Source organism: Lynx canadensis, chromosome D3 (genome assembly GCF_007474595.2).
Source record: "Lynx canadensis isolate LIC74 chromosome D3, mLynCan4.pri.v2, whole genome shotgun sequence".
NCBI classification, from domain to species: domain Eukaryota; kingdom Metazoa; phylum Chordata; class Mammalia; order Carnivora; family Felidae; genus Lynx; species Lynx canadensis.
Window position 1 is genome coordinate 87,552,067 of NC_044314.2, and position 12,157 is coordinate 87,564,223.

Sequence of the window (12,157 nt, forward strand, 5' to 3'; positions counted from 1 at the left end):
TCTCATCCTTAGCAACTTTGTTTGGTTAGCACTGCATAACTCACAGCCGATTCCAAGGCACTCGCTACATGCTCTAGGCAGTATCAGTAACAAGGTGCAAAAGAGAACCACCAGCTCTTACAAAGTTGTGTCCAGTTTCTGGGTGGGAGGACGGTGGTCCTTAGTTTCTGTTGCTTTGCATCTAAGTGGGGCCAGCCCGTCTGGTGACTTTGGGGGGCCCGGTTTATCTAATGGATGCATCCTACGTATTATGCTACCACCGCTGACAATTCCATGAATGAGCTAATGAATACCACTTCCCTGCCTCCCACTTAAGTATGACAAACAGGTGAACAAAACCTCTACACACAGAATTTCATACAAAGCAAGTCAACAGCAATTATAGTGGCATGTGGTATTTGGCTTAAAGAAGCTTGTGTTACTGAAGTTAATGCAAAGTCTGGCCTCTGCTCATGGTTATTATTAAATATATATCCTAAGAGATCGGTCATCTATTATAAACGGTGATAGCCCTGGGTATAAATAAACATTTCTTTAGAGTTTGGCATCAGTTTTTTCAGTGTGCTTCCTCAAAGGAGACAGTCTGTTTGAGGATCAGTCTTGAGGGTGCATCTGAACCAAGAGGTGTGCAAGGTAGTGACCCCTGCCAGGTTCCACTGCAGGTGCTGGCGGTGGACAGTTCAGGTCCAAAGGCAGAGGTGGGCTGCGGTCACAGGTGCTGCAGGGCTTCCTGTCCTTGCTCCGTGTAACCGTCATCACGGTGGGAGTTGACCCACTGGCCGAAGGACTCCTGGATGTGCACGTTTCTCTGTGTGTTGGCCAGACGCTTCTTATCTCGGGAGAAGAAGCTAAACCTTTCGAAAGGGAAAGAGAAATGAGAGCCCGCCTTCGCTGTTCACTGTAGCGTTTTTGCAATGCTGGGACACACAGCAGCAGACGTGAAGGAAGCAGATCAATCCAAGGTGTGAAGAGAGGTAGGGGTGCGGGTCAAAGTTATGTGAGAAAGCAGCAGGGGATTCTGCAGTCATTGTCACCGCACCTTGGAGGTGACACAGTGTGAATGGGGCATATGCAACTACTGATGTGTGATGTATCTCATCTCTTAAGCACTGCTGAGGGTCTGTTCTCATTATCAGCGGACATAAAAAAAAAAAATGACTAGAAACACACGTCTGGAGTCTCTTTACCCTAACGATGCAGAGAAAGTAATGACTGAGAGCCACCTAGAATTTAAGATGATTCCGACATAAAGAGACAATGTTTTTCCTTTAGGTAGTTATGTAACGTGAATCGGGAAACTACAAAAGCAGCACATCAGGGCCCAGATTTCCTGGATATTACTGCTAGAGAGGAGTCGGGAGTAGTTTATTTTAGAAGAATGAGACAACCAAAAACAAGTAACGGTGCACACAGTTCTGTGACTAAACGCTGTGAAACCGTCTGCAAATGAGACTGGGAAACCGTCGGTTTACAGTGTTGAAAACTGACTTAAGGGAGAAAGCCTTTAGACCTTCGCACAGTGACTTGCTGACTGGCAGTGGCCGACATAGACCAAGGGGTCTTTTTAAAACAGCTGTGACTGGGCGCCTGGGTGGCGCAGTCGGTTAAGCGTCCGACTTCAGCCAGGTCGCGATCTCGCGGTCCGGGAGTTCGAGCCCCGCGTCTCTGTGCTGACCGCTCGAGCCTGGGCCTGTCCTTCTCCTTTCTGTGTCTCCCTCTCTCTCTGCCCGCCCCCGTTCATGCTCTGTTTCTCTCTCCCCAAAAATAAAAAACGTTGAAAAAAATTTTAAAAACAAACAACAACAACAAAAAAACGCTCTGATGCTTAGGGGCGCCTGGGTGGCTCAGTCGGTTAAGCGTCCGACTTCAGCCAGGTCACGATCTCGCGGTCCGCGAGTTCGAGCCCCGCATCGGGCTCTGGGCTGATGGCTCAGAGCCTGGAGCCTGTTTCCGATTCTGTGTCTCCCTCTCTCTCTGCCCCTCCCCTGCTCACGCTCTGTCTCTCCTCTCTCTCTGTCTCTCAAAAATAAAACTTAAGGGGCGCCTGGGTGGCGCAGTCGGTTAAGCGTCCGACTTCGCTCAGGTCACGATCTCGCGGTCCGCGAGTTCGAGCCCCGCGTCGGGCTCTGGGCTGATGGCCCGGAGCCTGGATCCTGTTTCCGATTCTGTGTCTCCCTCTCTCTCTGCCCCTCCCCTGCTCATGCTCTGTCTCTCTCTCTCTCTGTCTCTCAAAAATAAAAACTTAAGGGGCGCCTGGGTGGCGCAGTCGGTTAAGCGTCCGACTTCGCTCAGGTCACGATCTCGCGGTCCGCGAGTTCGAGCCCCGCGTCGGGCTCTGGGCTGACGGCTCGGAGCCTGGAGCCTGTTTCCGATTCTGTGTCTCCCTCTCTCTCTGCCCCGCCCCCGTTCATGCTCTGTCTCTCTCTGTCCCAAAAATAAATAAACGTTGAAAAAAAAAATTAAAAAAAAATAAAACGGCTGTGACTGCTGATCACTGATCAGAGTGAACCATCTGATGCCTAAAAGACGAAGGCAGAAATTACAGGCAAAAAGCTTATACACTGGCCCGTTGACTTTTTAAAATTTTATTTCAAGTAGGCTCCACACCCAACATGGGGTCGCTCTCACGACCCTGAGATTAAGAGTCGCACGCTCCACGGACTGAGCCAGCCAGGCGCCCCGGAACTGGCCCATTTAAAAGGAGGTCTGCCTTACTTCCACCTCCACAAAGACCAGGGCCCTCAAGTAAACCTGAGGTGGCCCACCTTGAATTTCTCCCAAAAACCTTGGCTAACTTGCCCTTCGATACTCGTACTTTCTAATGAGATTCATTCTTCTCTCACCAAGTTCTGCTACTCTTCAATTTTGGTTCCTGAACTTGGTGAGAGAGATAATAGCTATGTTACGTTTCCCGGGGGCAGGAATAGGAATGCACCGCTGAGAAACTGAAGCTTCAAATCAACTATTTTTAGTTCCTCTGTCTGTTCACCTATTAGCTCCCCCCTCCTCCCCCCCCCCCCCCCCCGGCTTGTAAGTGCTGTGGCCTATGGAGTTCAGTTTTAATCACATCTGGGCAAACATGATTTTATTATTCTGTGATTACTGGACCCTACGGTCACCTCCTACCGGGAATAAAGTGGTCTTTCACTGTAAAGCTGGGGCAAGCCAAGTGTATCTGGAGAAATTCTCCCTACCAGCTAAAGGCTTTTTTCTCTACAACAGACATGCGTCCTGACACACGAAGGCACAATTTTCATACCGGGTTATTTGCGAGCTCTCTCCATAGTGTGATCAGGGCAATCAGCTGGCCAAAAATACAGCAACACATCACTGCCACATGTCACCTCTACCTGACTCAAGCAGGAAAGCCACATGCCGCTTCCTGTCCAAGGGGACCCAGAGAGACACAAAGCGTTGGTCCCCTCCTCACGGGATCAAATGGCTTTCTGATGATGGCTCGGCGAAACAAAGCGGTTTAGAAAGCTAGGGCGTGAAGGTCGAACATGGCATTAGTGTCACTCGGGGGTTGGGGGGGGTGGTGGTCACAGTGGGCGTTGATTACTGACCCGTCACTTAAAGGACCTTCTTTACTGGATCACGGACAAGGTGATTTTTAGAACGGAAACGAGAAAAGACAAAAAGAATTATCGGTGACAGAGCCGAGAATTCCGCAGCTGCCCTCGTGCAGATCGAGACTCACGGGCACAGGTCTGAAATCACATTCCACACACACGCGCGGGTGGGGGCCATGCAGCTGGAGTGGCCAAGGAAGACAGGCCGGCCTTGGCAGAGCCTCAGCACACATTCCAAAGGCACAGCTCAGAACGCAAGCAGAAACACACACAGTGCCTACAAGGGAAACGAGTCGTCGGACAGGTTGCAGGGTGGGGTCATCTATTATCAGTCCCGCTGCTACCATGGGCATTATGGCTGTAAAGATCCTGGTTAGGAAAGTACAGATAGACACAGAGAAGATAAAAACAGAGGAGGCATGAAAAACAAACACATTCCACGCACAGACCGGCTGAAGGGTTTGCTTATAGGAGGCGTTACGGATGGAACTGTGTCCCCCCCCCCCCCAAAACTCATGGTGAAGTCCTCCCATGACCTCGGAAAGCGACCTTATTTGGAGGAGGTAACAAGAGAAAGTTCTACTAGAGAAAGTGGATCTTTTTTTTTTTTCCTTTTTTTTTTTTTTTGTTTTGTTTATTTTTGAGAGACAGCACGAGCAGGGGAGGGGCAGAGAGGGAGACGCAGAATCCGAAGCGGCTCCAGGGTCCGAGCTGGCGGCACAGAGCCCAACGAGCGGGGCTCAAACTCAAGAACCGAGGGATCATGACCTGAGCCAAAGTTGGATGCTCAACCGCCTGAGCCACCCAGGCGCCCCGAGAAGAGCAGATCTTTATAAAAGGGGGAAATCTGGACACACACACACACACACACACAGGGGGGCCGTTCTGTGAAGATGAAGGCAGAGATCCAGGTGATGCCTCCACGTGCCAGCAAAGGCCAAAGATCGCCAGCAAACCCCTGAAGCTAGGAGAGGCACGGAACATTCTCTCTCGGTCCTCAGGGGGAACGGGCCCTGGCCACCCCTGGCTCCGGGACTCCCAGCCTCCAGGAGGGTGAGACAAAGCATTTCTGTCGCTGAAGGCTCCCAGTTGGCGGCTCTTTATTAAGGCAGCCCTAGCAAAGTCACGCAGCACCGAGGGAAGACAGGGTCGGCCTCGGGGCTGAAAAGCAGGCCTGGGTTTGGGAAAGAAGGAGTCAAAACCCGCTGTAGCTTAGTGGGGACACCCTCGGTGTCTTCCAGAAAATCTCCCCCACTACCATGCACCGCAGGCCCGGTGCCCCGAAGAAGGCAGCTGGCGGGGGGGGGGGGGGGGGTCCAGGAGAGAAGACGAGTGGGCGGGGCAAGAGGACCGAGGCAGAGCACGTGCACGGGCCACCCCCGCTGCTAAGTCAGAGCTGACACCGAGTTCTCGTCCGTCCCTGGTCTTGGCAAGGAAAACGAAGAAGAAACGACACTCAAGTCAGAATCGGAGCTTATTCTGAACAATTTTGATTTTTTTTTTTTTTTTTTTTTTTTTTTTAGATGCGGCTGGGGAAAAGATAGAATGTGAGTGTCTAGTGAGGTTTGGGATTATCTGTGTTTGGATTTACCTCTGATACACTTCAAAAGGCAGCTGGGAGTTGGCATCCTGGCAGAACCACGTGGATGTCTTCTCACGGCGATGAGAAAAGGGGGCACCTTTTGTCATCTGAACGTGCCCAATCCCCAGAGGCCGGGCTGTCCGGCACTGTTGGCTTTCCAGGGGCTCGACCTCTGCCAGGACCCCTCTTGGCCCCCAAAGACACAGTCACTGTGGAGGATGGCCCCAGATGCAGGGTGAGATGTATGCCCGCCTGGAAATGCTGGGCTTCATTTGGGGTCCCATCAGGGGTCAGACTGGTGCACAGGGGACTCGGGACACCTGGAAGGTTCCAGTCAAGTAACTATATGCTTCACTGAATGGACGGCCCCCTTCCTTCCCAGAAGCCCCCCTGTCCTCTGAAGGGACAGCCACTTCCTGGGAAAAGACTGGCTTGGGCACCTGGGTGGCTCAGTAAGTTAAGTGTCTGACTTACGCTCAGGTCATGATCTCATGGTTCGTGGGTTCGAGCCCCGCGTCGGGCTCTGTGCTGACCGCCTGGAGCCTGGAGCCTGCTTCGGATTCTGTGTCTCCCGCTCTCTCTGCCCCTCCCCTGCTTGTGCTCTGTCTCTCTCTCTCTCTCTCAAAAATAAATAAGCATTAAAAAAAAAAAAAAAGACTGGCTTTTTTTGGTCAAAAGTTTATGTCTGAATATGGTGTGGCTGGCTTTACCTTCTCCCTCCCCACTGATTATTTCTGGAAGATGCAAACCAAATGCAGTTCTAACAGTGGCATTTCAGGCAGTGCAATGGGCGGCTGTGAGGAAGCTATTTCTGGGCTGAAGCAAGGAGGGCGGTGGGTAGGAGGACAGGGACTAGTGTCTGATACTTGGGTGGCTGCCTCCTCTGAGGCCAACCTCTCGGGTGCAGAAGAACCGTTGCCTGCGCCCTGCCTCCCTGGCCGGCCCCTCTGCCCCTGCTCAGCAGACAGCTGGGTGCTGTGTGTACCTCTGTAACGGAGAGACAGAGGCCACACAAAGGGGGCGCTGGTGCCTGGTGGCCGCTGGGGACAAGACTGGAGTCACTCAGCGCTCCCTCGTGACCTTCCCAGGCAGTGCCAACCTGGACTCTCCGGCCGGCAGCTGCTCAGTCACAAGCTTTTCTTGGACCGTCTTCTGTCTTCTGGGCACAGTTTTAACTGGTGACAGGAGTTTCTGGTTCCCTTCGCCGGTTCAGCCCAGAAACGTAGACGCTGACGTCCCTGGCTTGTGGTGCACTTGGGACAGAAGGGACTGGGCAGTCGGCCCACAGCTGGTGACTCAGGAATGGGGCAAGGAAACGGGCGGTGGGAGGTACACAGAAGGCACGGTTCAAACCCCACCTCTGACCCTTCCCAATGGTACGATCTAAATGAAGTCAGTGGGCTTCTCTGGGCCCGATATTCATCTGAGAAGTGGGGCTAAGTCTCCCAGCTCTGAGTCTCTGACCAGGGGGAAGATACCTCAGTGTAGGTGCTCTAAGCTGATGGAGCCCCTCCAGACCTCCAGGGTAGGTACTGCTCACACACTGGTGGGTGGAAAAAACCGGTCAAGGGCATGAGGTTGAGCTAGGAAGCAGCCAGGTCCTGTACTAAAGAGGCTGTGTGATTCGTATTCCACAAAAGCAAGGACCGAGGGACAAGCGGACCCCGATGGGTGCCAGAGGTGTGAGGGATGGGAAGGGAGGCGGGCATGAAACCATGTTAAGAGCCCCATTCCCTGCCCCAGCCCCAGGAAAGATTCGTCCCGGCCCCTGGCTCTGGGCTCACAGGCCACACTGACAGTTCTCAGTCAGCAGCCGAGGTGGACAAAGGCGACCAGTGTCCTGCCTGGGCTGGTCAAAAGCCTTTTGTGCCAGTCCTGATCTTCTAGTCATACCCCTAGAAGGGCCGGGGTGGCCATGGGACTGGCCACCTGCACCCTGTGGACGGGGGGGATTCTGATTTCTCTCTCCCCCTCTGTGTGTTTCTTGCTCTCTGGCTCCCCAATTCCAGCAGCTTCTCTTCCCAGTCTCGGAGCCCCAGGTCTTGCTGAGCAGACAGAGGCCACAGTGAAGGGGAGAAGGGCCCAGAGTCCTTTGTAGAACAGTCTGGAAAAAAGGATTAGACACCACAGCCTATTCAGGTGTGGGTAGAGGGACCAGTGGGAAGAAGACTGTTGGCTAATTCTGATAACTCGTCTCTGCATTTTATCCAGTTTGGGATATGCAAAAGCCCCTCTTAATTGTCTGCTTGCGAGTAAAGGGGGGCTGGAGCAGAAAACTCTAAAACCCAGGACAGCCCCGCTTGGAGGGCAGGCTTACAGCTGTGTACATCCTAGGGTTACGGCGCTAGAGGCGTTAAAAGATTTGTTTTTAGTTTATTTTGAGAGAGAGACAGAGAGAGTGAGTGGGGGAGGGGCAGAGAGAGAGAGAGGGGGGGAGAGAGAATCCCAAGCAGGCTCCGCACCGTCAGCACAGAGCCCGATGCCAGGCCCCAACTCATGAACCGTGAGATCATGACCTGAGCTGAAACCAAGAGTCAGACGCGTAACCAACTGAGCCACCCAGGCGCCCCTAAGAGGGTCTGATTTTTAAAGACCTGGCAACGAATCGCTGAAGGAAGCACAGGCCCGGTCTCTCGGTCCTGCCCCTCCTCAGCCCAGGGGCGGATTATGTGGGCTCATGAACTTTGTCTCAGCTTCCCCAGGTCTTAACCCAAAGTTGTAGCTACTGAAGCACAAGGTCAATGATGCTCATTCCTGCACGTCTGTGTGGGGCTGGCAGATGGCTCAGGGTTCAACAAAAGTCAATCCATTGCTTAGCGCTGGATGAGAAACGCTAACCAAGGGTGAGAGTCTCCCTGGGTACTGAGTACATCATAAGACTTCAGACTGGAGGACCCTCACCCCCATGATGAGGCCACAACGGACACCCAATCCTTCTGTCCGCCCAGCCCTGTGAGCCCCGTGGGACCCGTCCTCCCCCCTACTTCCGGTCCATCTGAACCAGACCAAGTTTGAGCCATCCCAGCCTCAGGCATGTGGAGGAGACCCAACCCGGCTGATGGATATACTGTCCTGTGATTGGCTTAGAGGCCATGTGAGCCGGTCTGAGCCAATGAGACTTGATTCCGTGACTCCTGTGGAAGATTCTCTTCCCACTGGAGTCTCAGACAGAAGAAAGCAGAAGGCTGAGCTGATGTCTGCCATGTTGCCACCCTGAGGGACAGTGTGTTCAGGAAAACAGCCAGAGGTGGAGGGAATGAGGCAAAGCCCTGATGACAAGGCCTGGATCCAGCTGAGCCTGAAGCCAGTCTGACCTGGGAATTTTTGGTCCCTTAGCTCCCAGTCTTTCTTCAGTTACTTTGAGTTGAGTTTCAATTGCCAATGTTATTACTAATTAATACATGGCCAAACAGTGCTGGGACTCAGAGGAAGCCTTTCTGGTTACAAGTTCCACCCTTCAGTAAGTATTTACGGCTAACCAGAACTGGGGACTGCACACAGGAATCGAGGGCCAAGCAAATAAGCAACGTGAGGCTGGCGAGAGGGGCTTGGGAAGGAGCCACGCGTTCACGCACATGCTCCAGAGGGCGGCCGGCCTTTTCCAAGAGCAGTCACAAGGCTGCACGTGTCCTGGTTTCCCCTCCCGGCCACCAATGCTGAGCGTTCAGTCGCTTCACAGGGTGAGGGCTAGCCGAGGATTTCCTAACGTAACTGGCTTTGTAAAGGGTGAGGTCCCCGAGTGACACCCCAGTGCCCCTCCCCACACACTCCCGGTGGCTCTTCCGACTCTTGCCACCATCCTTTCACAAAGCTTCTGCCAGAGTTTGGGAGAAAGAGAGGAAGAGGGTAGAGCCAGAAGGCCCGGAGGGAGGAAGACCCTCTCGGGAGAGGACATCAAGGCTACAGACAACAGCGTGAGCACGCGCACCCTGCAAATAGTTCGAAACGTGGGCTCTGGGGCCAGGCTGCCCAGGTTGAACCCTGCTCTGCGTCTTAACAACTGAACGTCCTTAGGCAGCTGCCTTAGCTTCTTTAACTGTAAAACGGGAATGACAGTGTCTCTACCTCCCAGGGATACGGTGGGGACTGGATGAGATCATCTATCTGCAGGAAAAGAACCTGGCACATAGTAGGCCCTTAGCAGACATTAGCCAACGAGACCAGAACTTTTAACCCTCTACCTAAAGGGCTGCAGGTGTCAATGAACCTGAAGCCGTATGTGTGGTTTTTCTCTGCCCTCAGGGAAAGGGTCTGCAAACTCTCGGAATCTCAAAGGAGTCTTTTGATGTAAAGAAACACTGAAGTAGTTTAAAGTCTGGTTGAGGGGCAAGGCTGAGTTTCTTTCTTGTGTGCTCCACCACAGCAAACAGGGCCTGACTGCCTGCATGTATTACGCATCAGTGAATACTTAATGGAGAGACGGGGGTGGTGTGGGAGTCAGCATGGGAACGCACTGATCGAGCGGACCAGGGCCCAACCCTTCAGACGCTCGAATCTCCCCACCAGTCTTATTTGCTGCCCAGTGACAGGCCCCCGCCGAAGCCCCGAGGCTTGGCTACAGGCCCCGCCCCCTTTCCACCCTCTCAGCCTTACCCAAACCTCTCTGCCCAGGGAGCCCCTGAAGGAACTCAGCATTCAGGTACAGAGATGAACTCAGAGTCGAGGGCCAGGCCCGGTGTGCTCCGGGGTTAGGCCTGTCTCAGCAGGAGATGGTTAGTGACAAGCCTGGCCCTGGAGCAGGTGCCCAGAAGTGAGAGGCTGTGTGAACCACCAGGTCAGCCGTGAGCGAGCAGCCCCACACTCAGGAAGCACATCACTTACAGTCGCTTGATCCCAGACTCCGGCTGGGGGGACATTCTCGGGTGGGCGACCGGTGGAGGTTGGGGTATTCGATTTTCCTCTTCTATTTCTTCACTGGAAGGAGTTGAGAGGTGTGAGATAAGACAGTCAAAAATTCTGTAAGAGCTCGAATATTCTAGAAGGGTATTGTCTGATGGTCTGGGAGGGCTTGTACTAGGAAGAGGGGGACCTAGGAAGATGGCCATAGTGGCCTGTGCCCCAACAGTCTCTTGCCTGGGGGCTGGCCTCTTAGCAGTGGGCGTGGCCAGTGAAGAGAGAGGTCAGCCCTGGAGGCAATGCCTACGGTCTCTTTGGCCCAGCTGGTCAAATGTGAAGATTTCAGGAAAGGAACCCACATCTCAGAAACGCAATCTTCAGTTTCCTCTGAAGAATCTTGCCACACAGAACCTGTCCTTGCCAAATGCTATCTTCATACCTTTGTGGCTTCTTCCATCTCAACATCTCCCATACCCGACTAGTACCCTATCCTTTAGGGAAGGGCCCAGTTCAAATGCCACCTCTGCCATGAAGTCTTCCTGGTTTCTACCCCATCCCTGAGAAGTAAACTCTCCCTTTGAACAGCCAGTGCACACAGCATCAGTAAAACTTTCTTATGTGCCAGGCTTACAGTGGGTTTTCAATAAAAATACACGGCACTGTGTCTTCTGTGCCTCTTGTTTTCCCTACTGGAGCAGGGACCACATCTGGTGCATCTGTCCTTCCTTCTGGCTCTCCACTCAAGAAGTATTTGTCGCATACCGACTCTGTGCTAAGCTCTATCCTAAGTCTTGGGAACTTAGCCATGAACAAGACGAATGTGGTTTCTGGTCTCACGTTGTTATAGTCTGGTATGGAAACATACAATAAAACAAGCACATTAACGAACAGGATTTCAAAAAGACGGTGAAGGACTGTGAACTGAGTAAAGTGACAGTGACTGGGACAGGGCACTCCTTTGAAAGGGAGATAATGTGGAAGGAAGGCTCTCTGAGGAGGTGACCTCTGACCTGAATCCTGAGTGACCAGCAGTCAACCATGGGAAGAGTCAAAGAGAATGTTTTCCCAGCTACAGGACCAGCATGTGCAAAGGTCCTGAGGTAGAAACAAATGTAGTACGTTTTGAGAAACCAATAGAGGGGTAGTGTGTATAAAGCTGAACCAGTATGTACAATCGAGGAACTGGATTTTAAATGTTATTTTAGTTTAACTCATTTAAACTTAAATAGCCACTCAGCTAGTGGCTTTCGTAGGAGACAGTGCAGCCCTAATATATGCAAGGAGGTCACTGGCCAAGAACCGAATGAACAAATACTTAGGCTGCACAGCTCTGCCATCTCTTATCTGCAAAATTCTAACATCCAAAAAGCTCTAAAAACAAAATTCATTTTTGGTCATTCATTTGGTGGCAACACCTGAAAAACTCTCATGAGGCCGATGACAGTGTTTATCCCATGTCGTATGAATACTCACATCTTGGCCACAAAAATATTAGCGTGTTTGATTTGGGGGGGCCGCCGCAGGGCTCGCTGGTGGTGTGCGTTATGTATTCCTTTCTAACAGCTGGGAAGTGCTGAATCAGAAAACGCACCTGGGCCCAAGAGTTTCAGAAAGGGATCGTGAACTTGTGCGTTAAGTGCTTCCAGACAGGGTCCCCGGAACGGAGACAGATGCAGTCCTTGTCCTTCCCAAACTCCGCACAACCCCAGCAAGGAGCCAGCCCTGGAGCTCCCGGGGACGCTCACCTCTTATAGTACGCCAGCTCCTCCTGCAACAAAAACACCTTGGACTTGAGTTCATTCCTCTCGTGCAGCACGTCCCGCAGCTCCTGCAGGGTGAAGCGGGGGCGGTTGGGGTCCTTGAGATCCATGGCCATCTTCTCCGCCTCTGAGACACACTCCTCTCCGCCCGGCTCCGTCTGGAGGAGGCAGAGATGCTGCTAATGAATTCCTGGCGGCCACCAGCACCAGCACCCACCCCGCATCCTGCCGGAGCCCGAATCTCCCACCCTCCCGGGGCCCTCGCAGCTTGCCAAGGGCGCTATTTAAGAACTCGCAGGCGGCCTCTGCTCACGTTCTGTGCAGTCAGCATCGCGGTGGAGACGAAAGCCAGCGGCCACCTGTTCATTGTTCGCCTTCTCAGCAGCCAGCCCTGCCGTCCTGGTGCC

The 12,157-nt window shown here is 52.9% G+C and overlaps 1 protein-coding gene across 4 annotated transcripts in view; it reads right to left on the reverse strand.

The window, feature by feature from the left end:
- The window catches only part of RILPL1 (Rab interacting lysosomal protein like 1), a 40,057-nt gene continuing 27,900 nt past the window's right edge, over positions 1-12,157 (reverse strand). Inside the window, exons 5-9 of one of the 4 annotated variants that reach the window (XM_030336336.1) lie at positions 11,736-11,908; positions 9,976-10,068; positions 3,854-3,941; positions 3,567-3,590; positions 813-854 (exon numbers count right to left, since the gene is read on the reverse strand). In XM_030336336.1, coding sequence (XP_030192196.1) covers positions 3,588-3,590; positions 3,854-3,941; positions 9,976-10,068; positions 11,736-11,908 — 357 coding nt within the window. In that variant the 3' untranslated portion in view covers positions 813-854; positions 3,567-3,587. Of the gene's footprint in view, positions 855-3,566; positions 3,591-3,853; positions 3,942-9,975; positions 10,069-11,735; positions 11,909-12,157 lie in introns of all 4 variants that reach the window. The other 3 variants (XM_030336333.1, XM_030336335.1, XM_030336334.1) reach the window with 3 other exon arrangements.